A 17,500-nucleotide genomic window follows, 5' to 3' on the forward strand; every position below is an offset into this window, starting at 1 on the left:
CTTTTATTCTAAGCAAAGGAGGAAAATGTAGTATTGTTAATGTTACTGAATTATCGCGAGAGTAGCTGAAAGGGGAAGTTTCTAGAACGAGAAGAGAATGAACCGGGAGAAGTAGACATGTGCAAAAAAGGAGCTTGAAAACTGAACTAAAGGACTGATTATTAAAGGCAACACAACAGATGGGAAGGTCGCCATTGCCAACATGGCCGCCACATTGACGTGCATTTTAGCCTGACTGAGCAGGTAGCCACCATTTATGCAGCCAATTATCAAACTAACTGTACAAAAGGCATTTTGAGTGGACTGGACACTATTTCCACTATTTCCTGTCCGTTGGTTCCGGGTCCATTAAATCGAGGTTCTACTATACTACAATTTTGATGAAAACTGACAATGGTGATAAATATTTTTAATCTTTTTTTATGCTCATGGCTTTTCCTGTGTTTATCAGGAGGAACTAGAGCACCTCAACCAGGCCAGCGATGAGATCAACAAGCTGGAGCTTAATTTGGATGTGAGAAAGTTGTTTCTTTAACTAACAGCTGTCACGTCACCATGTTTTACTGTCGATGCATTTTCGTGTGTGTTTTTTTCAGGATGCCAGGTCAAGCTACAGGAAAATTCTCACAGATTCTGCCAGGAAGCTGAATGCTCAGGGCTCCCAACTTGGTGCCTGTATTGAGAAAGCCAGGCCTTACTATGAAGCCCGCAGACTGGCCAAAGAGGTGTGTGTATTTTGTATAAATACTGTATAGCAGTTGTCTTTTTTTTTTGATGATATATTATAACATGATATATTTTTTTACGGCTACAAGTCTAGCGCAGCAGTCGTTCAAACCTAGTAAACAAATAAAATATTCTTAAACAAACTAAAATCTAAAAATAAAGTATTAGAAACTCCACTTGCAGTAACAAAGGAGATATCTTAAATGGACAGGAGGTAGTTTTACATTCAGTCATTTATTTATGTATTATATAGTAATTGTTTGTGGGGTATTAGTTTAAGCAGACTGTGTTTGTCTATTGTTGTGATTTGAATGACTATCAGTTCTCATTTTATGACCAGAAAAACAGTTAACAAAAGTCACTTGCAAAGTATGCAAGGAGAAAAAGTTACAAAAATACACCCAAGGGCTGTAGAATCGCACAACACGAATAAGAAAAAGTACAAAACGAGCTATACAATAGCGGATAAACTAAAAGCGACGTGGGAAAAACAACACGTGGATACCAATCACTCAAGCGTAAAGCTGAGGAAACACAAAACTACGGAGCAAAAAAGGCTCAACGCGTGGTTAACAAGCACTCAGGCAATAAGCCGAGGAAACAACGACAAAACTACTTGTCAAAAGACTCACGTGAGAAACTGGAAACAAGAAACGAAGCTAGAGATAGGCATTTGAAACACGACGTCAGAATAAAGCGCTTGGCGAGGACGTAGCAAGGTCAATACTCCGACGAGGAGTGTTGGCAGTTCCAGTCCTAATAAAGCGTTGATTTGTGAATGAGAAACAGGTGCGGCGCAGGAGGACACGCCCCTCTACTCAATCAGAGACTGAAAAAACAAAACAAAAACCCAACGCAATGAGAGCACAACCATAACAGCATCAACTTCGGGAGTGTTTTTCCTTCAAATAACGAATATTCAAACACAAATGTTGTGGGAACACATACCCACAAGTGAGATAACACTACGCAATGGCACACATTCTTCCCAATGTGTAATAGAAAAAAAAATAAAATAGAAATCAAGTTATATTTAAAGTTGATATTTCAAGAATTCAAAGGCTTTATTTTTTTCTCAAAATTTACGGTTGCCAACATCCCAGGTTTTTATCTTTTTTTCTCAACACACATTTCCACATGACATGGAACGAAATACAGTCCCTGAGGTCCCAGGTTAGCCCAGTAAGACTTGTGAAAATAACACAAGATAAAAATATATAAAAGAAAAGGTTATTGTTTTACAGCAGTTTTGAACAAGTAATAATGGTTTTGTTATTGACACATAAAATCTATACGTTGTATACTTCATTAAAATTTGTTGATAAGGTCATACTATGGACTTGTCATTTAAAGCAGAGAATCTTAATAGCGAAAGTTTGTGCGTGACACCCATTGAAAAGAAATTGTGTGTGTGTGTGTGTAATTTTATGCATTAAATATATATTTTTAAATAATCGGCAGATTAATCAATAATTGGTATTTTTGGAATTACTGTATGCAGAAAAGCAAGTAATTTCAAAGGGTTCGCATACATTACTAATTGTAAATAGTCACAAAATACTGATGAAGCACACCACTTAATTGTTTTTTTACAGTGCAGGATCCATGATTAAAGTGTCAGATTTAAAAAAATAAAAAAAAATAGAAGAGTCTGTTATTTGGAGTGAGAGACGACTATTCCATGTTTGCCATATCGTGCTCCCCCCCCCCCCTCCGTGTTGTTTGGCCCAGTAGTGTGATATGAATTTGAATTTAGATTATTGTTTGATCTGAGCACATCATTACATCAGCACTAAAGGATGTCTCTCAATTCTATTGGTTAAAGCTATGTCGTGAAGAGAATACATTGGAATGAAAGCAAATACATTTTCACATTCACATTTTTTTATCGATGCTATCCAAAGTAGAAATGAAACATATCCATCATAGAATGCATAAAATGTCTGGAACAGATGTCTGGATATCCACACACACAATTTTTTTCCACTTTTCAATCACTTGACACATCTTCATGTTATTAAAAATACACCAATTTGCTGCCTTATTTTCTACAAACAAACCATACACTTATACGACTTAAAAAAAAAGAAATCAAGATTACGGTGGTACCTCATTATTTGAATGCTGAAACGCTCATGTGATTTGCAAATTCAACCAAAATGCTTGAGAAATACAGTATATGCTTTAGGGCTGTGCAATTAACGGAAAATCAATTACAATTTCAATTATTACCCTCCACAATTACAAAATCAGCATAATTGTAAAAAATTAATAAAAATCTTAATACCGATTTTTGAGTTGTTTAAATTTTTGCACACAATTTTTTTTTTCCACAATTGCACCTTTTAATTTTTTTTAAATAACTAGTTTAAGAAATTTTGTTTCATCCAAAAGGAACTTGCATAATTATGGTGTTTCAAAGATTATTTGTCGTAATACTTTTTATTTTATTTTTACATTTAAACATTTTCTTGTTTTGTACCAAAAAAATAAATGATCGTCCTACTGCACAGTGCACAAGCTGCACTCCAACTTCAAGTTTTTGCCAACATTAATTAATTAATTAATTAAATAATTATGTTTGGTCCTAAAGGAACTTACATAATTTAAGTGTTTCTTTTTATTTTATTTTATTTGTCTTTATATTTTTAAATGTGCAAACATTTTCTTGTTTTGTACCTAAAAATAAATGATCATCCTACTGCACAGTGCACAAGCTGCACACCAACTTAAATTTTTTGCTAACATAAATAAATAAAATAAATTAATTAATAATTTCCATTTGATCCAAAAGGAACTTACATAATTAAAGTGTTTCTATTTCTTTTTATTGGTCTTAATATTTTTAAATGCTTATACATTTTCTTGTTTTGTACCCCCCAAAAATAATCATTTGAATAATCGTGATTTCAATTATTGCCAAAATAACCGTGATTATTATTTTTTCCATAATCGAGCAGCCCTAATAGCTTTGTTGCACAAAATTGTAGATGTCAAACGTGCATAACAGATGACGTCTCACCTATCTCAGATATTAACAGTGTGGTCACTATGTACTTAAAATTTGGAAAAATAGGTGTTTGTACTGAATTGGATTTACTTGTACGTAGTAATATTTTTACTGTACTATTTTGTCTTGCACACCATGTTTAAAAAATATACTGGTAAAAAAAAATAACTATGGTAAACCGAGTTTTGACTCTTTCAGGCACAACAGGAGACCCAGAAAGCTGCTCTACGGTATGAGAGGGCCGTGTCCATGCACACTGCTGCCAGAGAGATGGTGTATGTGGCGGAACAAGGTCTGCTGGCTGACAAAAACACCATGGATCCAACCTGGCAGGAGATGCTCAACCATGCTACTGCTAAGGTATGCCCTGAGTGAAAATAGATTCATGTTATTCGAAAATTAATATTGTCAGGGGTTAGTGGTGGTTGCGGACCCAAACGCAGGGAAGCAGGGCAAGGAGGCCGAGGTAATGCAAAAAGAAAAGAAAAGAAAAGGAATTTAATTATATAAAACAAAAGTAAACTACAAATGGTGAGTGAAATAATACGTGGGAAGGACAAGGCAAAAAACTGGCAGCATGACGGGAGGAAAACGACAATGAATCAACGCAGACAGAGGGGAGACAGGAAACTAAATACACACACACACACACACACACACACACACACAAACGACACAACAAGACACACCTGGGGCAAGACACAAGTGGCTGGGGACACTGATTGGTTGACATGAGGAAGGGCAGGATTACACTTAACAAGACCAAGGGAGACAAACAAGGAAAAACAGAACCCAAACATGACAGTAATCCTCCCTCAAGGGACGGCTCCCAAGGGGCGGAAGGGGGCACGGAGGCAGGAACATGGCCCACACATCAGGGCCAGTCCCGAAGGCGTCCCGGACGCCAGACGAGGGGAGCCCGGCGGACCATCATTCCACCCAGTGTCAGAGAATAAGCGTTTCAGGCACTCCTTTGTGCCCACTGCCATCAAACTGTTCAACAGCAGTGTGGGCCACAACTCATGAATTCAATGCCTGTTTTTATCCGCAGCTAAATAGAAAATGCTATGCCGCATCATCATACAAAAAGCTGTATACCGTATAGATGTTCCTTAGTACGTATTTTTGTTCCATTTATTTACTGTTATTCTTATCTTATAAACACTCTGTGCCATTTGTGCTGCTGGGACACCATACCCTTTGGGTATGTAAACTTATGAGCACAACTGTAAATTTACAAAAGCAAAAACATCGCTTAATGACATAAAAATTATATGAAAAGTCACCAAAATTCACATGCACTCTCTACTTCAACCTCTGAATCAATCAAAACAATTGCCATAGTATTTTGGATTTTTTTGGGCATTAAGCTACGGAAATTGTTCTTATGTTTATTGGCCTATTGAATACATTTTTTTTTCCAAAGGAGTTGTACTCATATGTACAGTGGCCCTAACGTGCAACTGCCAAAGCAAACCAAAAACCACCAAATAAAAAACACAAAAACAAGAAACAAAACACTAGAGCAAATAAAAAAAAAATCACAAAAACAAAAAGGTAATGCAAACACAAAAAGGTAATGCAAACACAAATCAAAAAACACGAACACAAAAAAATGAAACAAAACAACGAAAAGGTAATCACAAACGATGACTTTTGTGATTACTTTTTAGTTTTTTCCTTTTTTGTGTTTGTGTTTTTTTTAATTGTTTGCATTACCTTTTTGTTTTTGTGATTAAAAAAAAATTGCTCTAGTGTTTTGTTTCTTGTTTTTGTGTTTTTTGCTTTGCAGTCATGTTCACTTTTTTGTTTTTGCGTTTTGCGTTTCAGGGCCACTGTATATATGAATACACCCCCTTTGGAAAAATGTAAAGATTTATTTAGGATCTCAATGAACATAAGAACAATTTCCAAAATTTTGACAAAATGTTTTCTGTTGAATATGTGCTTAACTCACAACATGAAAGGTTGAGAATAGAATGCATAGATCACTAAATTCTCAGAATTATGATTTTAAAGTCAGAATTCTGACTTTCTGACTCCCCCCCAAAAATTCTTAGCTCTATGTCACAAGTCAGAATTCTCACTTTAAAGTTAGAATCCTCACTTTAAAGTCATAATTCTGAGATTAAAGTCATAATTTAGTCAGAATTCTGAGAATAAAGTGAGAATCCTGCCAACCCTTTGTTTTCTCTTCACTGGCCCTAATCCTGTTCCGTAGTTTAAAAAAGGAAACAAAAACTGTTCAAACCCTCCGCTGCTTGCCATTAACTTCTGTGAACAGTTGATAATAATTTTATTGTGACACTTTGCTAACTTTGCACATCTCCATAGTGCCATTACTACTGTATTCATTGTTGCAGCAAGCTCCATCACTCTGCATTATTTGCATAACTATTGTTGATTACCGCCCTGCTAGACATTTTAATGTATATTTCTTAATGACTCTGCATCCTCTGTTGCTTATCAGTATTACCACACTATTGGACATTTTATATTGTTCACAACTTTGCATCATTTGCACATTTGTTGATGTATGGATAATTAACACACTACTGGACACTTTCTTAATAACGTTCTGTACTGTTATGTTTATGTCCTAAATCTTCCCAGTTTGGGCTATTTTGAAGCTGTATATTTTTTTTTAACTGGTGAACCGTGAAACCAGTAACTGGCCCATGCCTACTCATACAGTACATCTACACTAATTTACGGACAACCTCTAGATACGACACTGATTCTTCTTTGGTCAGTCATGAGAAAACGCCTTAGATGGGCAATTTAGTATTGTTATTGTGGTATTTTAAACCATCAAACAACTTCCTTTAACACAGCAGGAAACATGCAACCATTATGACGAGCATAAGTGGGTTGTTAAGGAACCAAATTTTGACAAAAGTACTTCCACTGCCATTTTCTGCCATCTTCAGGCAATTATAAACCTTTTGACAATTACTGGAATTTTGCTGTTTGCAGCAGGGTGAACACTGTACTTCTTTTTGATATCATCAATAAACTCTGTCACACTACAGCCCTATATAAATACTGCACTCGTTTATGTGTAATATGTGCGTCTTATATGTAATATGTTGGTCGATACATGTAGCAGTGTAAAATTACCCTATTTAAACAGAGGTGGCTTTAGCCCCAAGTGCTAGCTAGCTCCCATGGTGCTTGTTTACCTTTTAGGGAGCTAGCTAGCTAGCATCAGGGGCTAAAGCCAAACTGCGGCAATGTTTTTCTTTCTGGACCTGGATTTTCCACCTCGTATTTAAATATAGTATGGTGTTCACGCTCAGTGCCTATGAGCAGTCACACATGCATTGTTACGGCTCACAGGCAGGTGTCCTTGCTTGCAACAGGGTGTCTGTTTGTTCTGTCTATTTGGTAAATGGCAGGGTGTGATGTGAATGCAATGCTGTTTAAATCCCTTTATCTAACAAATCTTGTTCAAAGTATTGAAGCCTTTTTTTTTAATAGCCTTTAAAAAAGAGTTAAGTTCAAAGCAATAAGAAGATACTGAAATAAAAGAGAACCACTGAAATACAGGATACATTGGGAGAATGCAAAGTGAGGAATTCAGATTCAGGTCACACAATTATACAGGTAATACATAATGTGTGTACAGAAATTGCAAGCCCCACTATCACAAGTCACAATTCAAACCAAAGCTGGGACCTGCAATTGCCCAATACGTGATGAGTCAAATTTATTAATTAAAGTGGAAGTCAACCATACACATTTCTTTTCAATAATATGTTATATGTGACCTCACTAGTCTAAACATGAAATTCTGATTAATATTGCATTTTTTGAATATGAGTTTTATCCATCGCAGGAGGCGGCCATTTTGCCACTTGCTGTGGACTGATGACACTGATGACATCAGAGTGGCAACGACCAATCACAGCTCACCGGTTTCTTCCATATAAATTTCAACTTGCTTGAAATAAATTTCAACTTGCTTAAAATTCACGCCTCCCGGGTTCAAGTGTTCTCTTTATTCATTCATCTTTCAACTACAATTAATACTTTGTAATTTTCATATAATTTGTTTTTCAATCTACTTCAGAAGCATTGCTGTTAGCATTCATCTTAGCATTCAGCTATTGGTATTTAGCTTCCAGCATTCCCACGTAATTTCTGCAGAAATTGCACTTAGTCTAGTTAAATATATTACTGCTAAATTTTGACGTGAATGTGTCTGCTGCGTTGTATCTGGAATTCCCCCAGTACAGGCTTTCCAAGTAAGGGGCAGTCATTAATCGTGCTTTAAAAAAAAAAATTGTGGCATTTAAAAAAACTTTAAATTAACGCACTAATGTTGACACCCCTAATTAATATATCATGTAGAATATAAAATATGTAAAGTGACCATAAAGAAACACAACCATTCACTTCCACGCCGATGACAATGCTTGTTTTTAAATGTAATCTTTTAAACCCTAACATTATATGTGATATATGTGACATGAGTTTGAAGCTTTAACCTTTCCAGGTGAACGAGGCTGAGGAGGAGCGCTTTCGCAGTGAGCATGAGCACCAGCGCGTCACACAGCTATGCCAGGACGCAGAGGCCAAAGTCCAAACCCTCCAAAAATCACTGAAGAAGGTCATACTCAAGTCCAAACCTTACTTTGAACTAAAGGCTCAGTTCAATCACATCCTGGAGGTATGTGTGTGCAATGCAGAACTTCATAACATTCAGACATCTAAACCAGCTTTCCACTGCTTGTTCCTGGCCTGCTGCCATTTGTGTAAGTTACCAATGCAGGATAGTGTATCGACCTGCAACTTTGCCATCTTCCAAGGTCGCACAAGAGGCATAACAGAGGCGGAATGTTGACAATGTTGAAGGAGAATGTGAGGTTTATGGCATCGAGCAAAAACTCACTGCCCACACTGCTTTGTGTTTGAAGTAATTGTCGTGCCACGCATCTCATTATCAAAATGCTCAAAATTGTAATGTCAAGATTTGTAGCATTGCAGTGTCCCAAAAATCTAACGGCTCTCTCTGTTGCTGCAGATTGTCACATTTTAAATTCATACCTTTACCCTCATAAGGAAAGTGTCCAATTTTTTTGCTTTTTATTAATATTAATATCAAATATATATTAATCGCTGCGGTGCCCCCGAAACTCCACTTGAGTGCAGGTCTGCGTGAACCATGGGGCGGGTGGCAGGCAGCGCGATGAGCAGTTTGATGGCTGCGACGGACGACGCGTGTTTACACGGTAAAAAACTAAACAAAACCAAAAAGCATGCTGTAAAAATAAGGCACGCTGTAAAAAATCCGCAAAATAGAGAAGCCGCGAAAGATGAACCCGACAGAAACGAGGGAATACTGTATACAGATGATAGTTAGTTGTGCTCTTAAAACAATATTGCTTTTATTGGTCATAGAGGGCATTAAAAAAAATGCTATATATGTATGGATCTGATGCCACTGAACATTTTGAGAAGTTGCACTTAAAAAAGTATTCAGAAATGACTTGTATATCACACTTCCAATAGTGAGCCAAATTTTGGCTCATTTTACTTATGTATCGTAAAAAAATAAATTACGTTACGAGGGTTTTAAGTAGAACTGCTTGAATTGACTCTTAAATATTGTTTTCTTAATTTTGACAATGATAGTCAATGAAATATTTTTTTGTTCAGTTTGGCCCAGTAACAAATGGCCTACAAAGCGGTACTTGTCTGCAACTTGTCTCTCTCTTTATCCAGATTGTGAAAATAGAGCCCAGGTTTGGCCATTTCCAACAACATTAGTTTCTAAAAAGGGACCAGTTCTGCACATTGATGCATTTTTTTGTCCTTATGCTCTTAACCTGAAATGATAATGCCGACTCATTCTGCGCATTGGATGTATGTGCAGACTTGTGTGACTCAGAGGTTTTAAAAGTGCAGGTCAAGGAATTCCATCGAAAAAAAAAACTATTAAAAATCCCATACCGTTCACCTAAACCGAATACTTCAGAATCCAGCTAGAGTCGTGAGGTTGTCAGGAAACCCAAGGAAGGATCAAAGAAAAGAAAGGAAAGTGAAATCCAGCACCGACCAGACATTACCTACTACCCACCGGGTTACCAACCAGAGTCTTTCACCAACCCCAGAAACATCTAAATCCCAACAAATTAGGGAGACCTCAAGAGACCAAAGGAGAGACTGAGGAAAGGAAGGAAGGACAGATGAAGCAGAGTGAGATCCACAGACACCAGCCTCCACCGATTCAACAACCAGAGGAAGAAGCAGATTGTGTTTGAGTTTCGATAGATGCTGGTGTGGTGGATCTGGCATGCATGAAAGTCTCCACCAAAGAGGGGAGCCGTCGACCCCTGCCAGGACAGAACAAGCGCAACGCCACGGTGGCGCCAAGGGACAACCCCCGGGCCCCGGCCGGAGAGCAAACCCAGCACGGCAGGCCCGCCAGGCACCCCACCGGTCCACAGCCCCCAAACCCCCAGACACCCCCAACCAAGCCGCCGCCCCCCCAAACCCCGGTGACCTCCCGTACCCAGGCATCCGTGCCGAAGAGGGGCCAGACAGCGGAGCGAAGAGGGCATCCGCGCCCACCCCACCTCCCGCTGCGTGGAGGGACGGAACACCGGGGGCACCGGGGGACGGGCGGCACCTCCAAACCCCAGGCCCAGCGGGGAAAGGCCCCGGTCGTCACTCCAGTGTTCTTAGTGAAAGCTAAGCCAGTCGGCGAACTCTGCCCCTACAACGGATGTGTAGGGGTAGAGTGTGACCCCAGCCAGTGTATATACAAGTGTGTGTGTGTTGTGCATTAAACGTGGGAGCAGGTGAGCCGGAGCAGAGGGAGATGATATCCCCACGCTCCGATCCACTTGCCTCCCAGTCATGTCAGTGAGTGTATGTGGTGCATTAAAAAATAAATAGGGGGGGCACGGTGGCACAACGGGGACACGGACAGGGGATTGCAGCACTGCTCTATACTGCGGTCTGCCCCAACCGATGGCACCCCACCCCGACACACCTGCCCCCCCTTCCCCAGTTGTGTGGTGCATTCAAATTGGAGGGGAGTTGTAGGGCGACAGCACCTATAGAATTAACCCACTGGCATGCAGTGAATCCGAATATTAACCCTTAGTGCCCATTGGAGGTGAATCTTGAGGAGTTGGTAATTAAGGTGTCGTTTGATGTAGTCTGCTCGATCCTGCTGGCAGCAACTGGGTTCCTGACTATAAAAACACAACCATTAGTTACAAATTGCCAAATACAGAAACAGCAATGTAAGTTATCGCAATGTGGTGGCTCTCGCTAACAGGCAGAATTAAGTAACCAGATTTAGGTTAAAAGATTCTATATACGTAGACCATGTTTCTGTAAATTTTTACATTTGTTTTTTATTTGAGGCAGATGGTTTTTCCATTAAAATGTGATTTATGAGGAGGTTAGACCATTGGTCGATATTCAGAGTTTGTTTATTTTTCCAGTTAACAAGAATTGTTGTTTTTTTTTGCGATAGTAAGGGTTAGGTTAGTCAAGTTGTAGTGTCTACAAGTGTAGATTGAAATTGTTTATGTGGTAAGTCAGTTGTTGTTAGGTCACCTAGCAAACACAAGTTTGGAGATAAAGGTATCTTACAGTCCAAGATAGCGGAAAGTTTTTCTAAGACTTTAGTCCAGAAATACATAACCGGAGTGCATAACCATAAAGCATGAAAATAAGTGTCTGTAGTGTTTTGTAAACACTGGAGACAAATGTCGGAGTCTGATAGTCCCATTTTCTTCATCATATATTGAGTAATGTATGTTTTTTGAATAATTTTATATTGGATAAGTTGTAAATTTGTGTGTTTTGTCATTTTAAATACGTTTTCACAAACTTGAGCTATAGAAGAGTCTGTCTCCCATTTCGTGATGGGTAAAGACATTTTATCAGTATATGACAGTAACTTATATATTTTTGAGAGGTTTTTTGTTGTTGTCAGAGAAAGCTTGGCAATATCTTTAGCTAAAACATGCGGTTGGAGCGTACCCCAAAGTGTTGGAATTTGTTTCTTTATCATACTTTTAACTTGCAGATAATGTAAAAAAAAATTCTGTTTTTTACTTTGTATTTTTGGAGCAAGGATGTATATGATATAAACATATTATCTGAGAAAAGATGGGGGAGATGTATAATTCCTTTTTGCTCCCACACACCTAAATAAAACGATTGGTTGTTAAGTTGAAAGTCGTGGTTATGCCATAGGGGAGAAAGCCCGCAGGGCTCCACTTGGGCTTTTGTCATTTCTAGTGCCTTCCACCAGGCAGTCAGGGTGGTGGAAATCATTGGGTTTTTAAAATAATTGTGTCGCTTAATCGATGTTGTAGTGAAGATTCTAGAATCTAGAAGTCTGAGGTTATTACAATCCTTCTGTTCTAGTTCCAGCCAACAGTTAGTATCTCTGTTGGGTTGTGCCCATAGAATGATATATTGTAGCTGGTTAGCTATATAGTAGTAGAAAAATAGGAAGATTATTCCAGCGCTCCAAGTCACTATAAATGCTACCCAGAAGTGGAGTAAAGTTCAAATGATTTAAATCAGTTAATTTAGGTGAGATTTTTATGCCTAAGTATTTTAAATTACCTAAAGGAAATGAGTCGTGTGGGTCCTGGCTTGCAGGGTTCCATGAATTTTCTGTAATAGGTAGTAGTGTTGATTTTGTCCAGTTAATAGAATAATCTGATAAATGTGAGAGTTTAGTTATTAAGTTAAATACTTCCCCTAACGAAATAGCAGGCTTTTCTAAATGAAGTAAAATATCATCGGCATATAGATTAATTTTATGTTCTGTTACCCCAGAGTGAATTCCTTGAATCCTTCTTTCCTGGTTTATAGCTCATGCAAATGGCTCAATAAATATTGCAAATAATAAAGGGGACAGTGGGCATCCCTGTCTTGTGCCTCTCTGTAGAGTAAAACTCTGAGATATAATTCCATTAGTAGTAACTGTAGCTTTAGGAGAATCATATAATACTGACACCCAGTGAATAAATGACTTACCAAAGCCAAATTTATTTAAAACAGCAAAGAGGAAGGACCAGTTGACTTTGTCGAAAGCTTTTTCTGCATCCAATGATATAATAACTGCCTTTTTATCATGCTGCTGTGACATGCTAATAAGGTTAAAGAGCCTCCTAATATTATTAGTAGAGTGACGATCTTTAATAAAGCCTGTTTGGTCGCTATGAATGATTGTCGAGATTACTGTTTCTAGTCTAGATGCAAAATCCTTAGTGATCATTTTAATATCAGTGTTAATTAGTGAAATCGGACGGTAACTTGATGGAAGGATGGGGTCTTTTTCTGGCTTTAATAAAAGTTTAATTGCTGCTGCATTCATGTGTGGGCGTATGTAACCATTAGTTTTAATTTCTGTTACTACTCTTGAGAATAGTGGAGCAAGCATTAACCAGAAGTGCTTAAAAAATATAGCCGGATAACCAACCGGGCCAGGTGCTTTGCCATTAGGCATACTATCTAGAGCACTGTACAACTCGTTTATAGTAAGTGGCGCATCTAACATATCTTTATATTCAGTAGAAAGCTCAGTATTGTTCATTCGATTTGACATCATCATTGCTCTCCTTTTTTAATTTTTTTATTAAAAAAAATAATAATAATAAAAAAAATATATATATATATATATATATATATATATTTTTTTTTGTATGTGGGTGAGTATGTGTATATGCGTGTGTGTGTGCGTGCGTGCGTGCGAGCGTGTGTGTATTCATCAGTTCACCTAAAGCCTATTAAAAAAAATCCCATACTAATAATATAATATAATAATAAATTGCCAAATGCAGAAACATCAATGTAAGTTATCACGATGTGGTGGCTCTCGCTAACAGACAGAATTAAGTAACCAGAATTAGGTTAAAAAATTCTATATACGTAGACCATGTTTCTATAAATTTTGATATTTGGTTTTTATTTGAGGCAGATATTTTTTCCATTAAAATGTGATTTATGAGGAGGTTAGACCATTGGTCGATATTCAGAGTTTGTTTATTTTTCCAGTTAACAAGAATAGTTTTTTTTGCGATAGTAAGGGCTACAAGTGTAGATTGAAATTGTTTATGTGGTAAGTCAATTGTTGTTAGGTCACCTAGCAAACACAGGTTTGGAGATAAAGGTATCCTACAGTCCAAAATAGCGGAAAGTTTTTCTAAAACTTTAGTCCAGAAATACATAACCGGAGTACATAACCATAAAGCATGAACATAAGTGTCTGTAGTGTTTTGTAAACATTGGAGACAAATGTCGGAGTCTGAGACTCCCATTTTCTTCATCATATATTGAGTAATGTATGTTCTATGAATAATTTTATATTGGATAAGTTGTAAATTTGTGTGTTTTGTCATTTTAAATGCGTTTTCACAAACTTGAATCCAAAAGTCAGATTCTGGTGCTATAGACAAGTCTGTCTCCCATTTCGAGATGGGTAAAGACATTTTATCAGTATATGAAAGTAACTTATATATTTTTGAAAGTTTTTTTGTTGTTGTCGGAGAAAGCTTGTTAATATTTTTAGCTAAAACAGGCGGTTGGAGCGTACCCCGAAGTGTTGGAATTTTTTTCTTTATCATATTTTTTTACTTGTAGATAATGTAAAAAAATTAAGTTTTTTATTTTGTATTTTTGGAGCAAGGATGTATATGATATAAACATATTATCTGAGAAGAGATGGTGGAGATGTGTAATTCCTTTCTGCTCCCACACACCTAAATAAAACGATTGGTTGTTAAGTTGAAAGTCGGGGTTATGCCATAGGGGAGAAAGCCCACAGGGCTCCACTTGGGCTTTTGTAATTTCTAGTGCCTTCCACCAGGCAGTCAGGGTGCCGGAAATCATTGGGTTTTTAAAACAATGATGTCGCTTAATCGATGTTGTAATAAAGAGTAAATCTAGAAGTCTGAGGTTATTACAATCCTTCTGTTCTAGTTCCAGCCAACACTGAGGGTCTCTGTTGGGTTTTGCCCATAGAACGATATATTGTAGCTGGTTAGCTATATAGTAGTACATAAAATTTGGTGCCTCTAGACCACCTTTGGATTTACTTTTCTGAAGAGTAGATAGACTAATCTTTGCTTTTTTTTTTATTCCAGTAAAATTTTGTAACGGCTGAGTCCAACAACTGGAACCATTTAGCCGTAGGTTTAAATGGAATCATTGAGAAAAAATAGTTTATTTAGGGTAAAACTTTCATTTTAATGGTGGCTATTCGTCCTATTAGAGAAATAGGAAGATTATTCCAGCGCTCCAAGTTACCTATAGGAAATGAGTAGTGTGGGACCTGGCTTGCAGGGTTCCATGAATTTTCTGTAATAGGTAGAAGTGTTGATTTTGTCCAGTTAATAGAATAATCTGATAACTGTGAGAATTTAGTTATTAAGTTAAATACTTCCCCTAACGAAGTAGCCGGCTTTTCTAAATAAAGTAAGATATCATCGGCATATAAATTAATTTTATATTCTGTTACCCCAGAGTGAATTCCTTGAATCCTTCTTTCCTGGCTTATAGCTCATGCAAATGGCTCAATAAATATTTTATTATTATTATTTACATTCAGTAGTTACCTGAGGTATATTTAAGCTACTGAGGAATGCCTCAATATGCTCAGGGTTAGGCTTGTTAGTTTCTGAGTGTAGGTTGCGATAATAGTTATAAAAAATGTGTTTAATTTCTTCTGGTGATTGTGTGCATTCACCAGTTGTCCCTTTAATAGCCGTTATAAGAGATTTTTCCCGATTGCGTTGAAGTTGGTTTGCAAGAAATTTACCTGATTTGTTATTATATTCAAAGTTGTTGTATCTCAATTGTTGCATTATAAACTCTATCTTTTTAGATAGCATATCGTCTAACTGTATTTTTGTATTTTATAAGTCAGTCCATATTTGGTTATTTGGGTTTATTGGCTACTCATCCGTCAGTTGTTTAATTTTATCTTCCAAGTCTTTCTAATTTTTGATCCTGTTTCTTTTTATAAGATCAATATGATATAATTTTACCTCTAATTACTGCTTTCCCAGCTTCCCAGAGAAGAGATGGAGATAGGTCTGGAGAGTCATTTATTTCCAAAAAGTCTGCCCACTCTCTTCTGATAATTTTGTCAAACTCTGCGTCGTTTAGCAGTGAGATGTTAAAACACCATGTCGGGGGTGGTTTCAAGGTATAATCAACTTGTAGGGAAAGGGAGACTGGTGCATGGTCGCTAATAATAATAGGATGTATTTTTGTAACAATTTTATCAGCAATAGAGTTATTTGTAAGAAAAAAATAAATTCTTGAAAAAGACCGGTGCACAGCGGAAAAGAAGGTAAATTCCTTCTTATTTGGGTTTTTAAGTCTCCAGCTGTCGACAAGGCCAAAATCATCCATGTATTCCCCTATTATTTTAGTAGATTGGAATCGCCTTATACATGTTGTATTATTAGAACGATCTATAAATGGATTTAAGACTGCGTTAAAGTCTCCTCCAATAATAATAGTAGAGTTCTTTGCTAATTCAAACAGCTGAGAGAAAAATTCATGGAAAAAGGCCGGATCATCATTATTAGGGGCATATACATTACCAAATGTATATATTTTATTATGCTTATACATGCTTCGTTTTTAAAACGTCGCTAGCCTAGCGCTAATGCTTAACATGAAGGGAGGATTCAAATTCTAAAAGGGAGTTAGCATCGACTTCGGGAATGTTTTTCCTTCAAATAACGAATATTCACACACAAATGAGGTGGGAACACATACCCACAGGCAAGATAACACTACGCAAAGGCACAAATTTATTCCAATGTGTGAAAGACGAGTTATTTTCATAGAATTCAATCGGAGTCCAGTCCAGTAACTTTTTTATGCATTAGATATATATTTTTACATAATCGGCAGATTAATCGGTAATTGTATTTTTTTTCTGCCAAAAATCGGTATCGCCATAAAAAAAATGCATATCGGTCGGTTCCTATTTATTTGTTGATGTCTTAAGCACGTTACTGAAAGAGAATGACAGAATTTACTGTGCTACAATTAAAGAAGCACAGTTCAGGGAGCATGGGACATCATTTTTGCACAAGCACTGACCGTTCCACACTTGAGCTCTCAGCCCAATTGATAATCTTTGGGATGGTTGTGATTAGTCATGATAAAATGCTAATTGCGCACTCATTATTCCCCATCCACTGATATATCTTGAAGACAGTACATGCACACACGCACACGTCTATATTTGGGAGTGATAGAAAAGTTCTTCACTGTTAGATGGGGTTCCTGTGGGTCAATGCGTGGGTCGGCTGGAATGTGAAGAGATTGATGTGCTGATTAGTTTCATTTTCAGTAATTAGCAGGCAAGTGGATGACAGTGTCACATAAACGCCCACCCAATTCATTAGGCTTGAAATAACATTTTTATGTGGTGAAATCTGGCTTGTGATTTATTTATTTATTTTCACTTTTGTCCTTCCACTGACCTTCTGCATGACCCACAAATAGAATTCCTGATGTGTGGTCATTTAAAAATAGCTTTACTAGTAGCCCGCTTTAACTACAGTGTGTTTAAATCTTCAAATGTGTGTTTTAATTTTCAATTTCTGTCGTCAGTCACTGGCCACAGCTCAATAAAATCTAATACAGGAGCAAGTGAAGTCAGTCCATCCATTTTCTTATCCTGTTCAGGGTCGCAAATGTAGGCAAAAGGCAGACTACACTGACACTGTGTTGGTCATCTTTGATCATGCATAGGTAGAAAGC

General features: G+C 37.3%; 1 protein-coding gene across 1 annotated transcript in view; it reads left to right on the forward strand.

Moving 5' to 3' along the window:
• sh3bp5lb (SH3-binding domain protein 5-like, b) overlaps positions 1–17,500 on the forward strand; it is a 33,599-nt gene that overhangs the window by 8,414 nt on the left and 7,685 nt on the right. The window contains exons 2-5 of the mRNA XM_077548241.1: positions 452–514; positions 597–725; positions 3,935–4,096; positions 8,235–8,408. Of these exons, the coding sequence (XP_077404367.1) occupies positions 452–514; positions 597–725; positions 3,935–4,096; positions 8,235–8,408 (528 nt within the window). The remainder of the gene's footprint in view (positions 1–451; positions 515–596; positions 726–3,934; positions 4,097–8,234; positions 8,409–17,500) is intronic.

Source organism: Vanacampus margaritifer, chromosome 17 (assembly GCF_051991255.1).
Source record: "Vanacampus margaritifer isolate UIUO_Vmar chromosome 17, RoL_Vmar_1.0, whole genome shotgun sequence".
Taxonomy (NCBI): Eukaryota; Metazoa; Chordata; class Actinopteri; order Syngnathiformes; family Syngnathidae; genus Vanacampus; species Vanacampus margaritifer.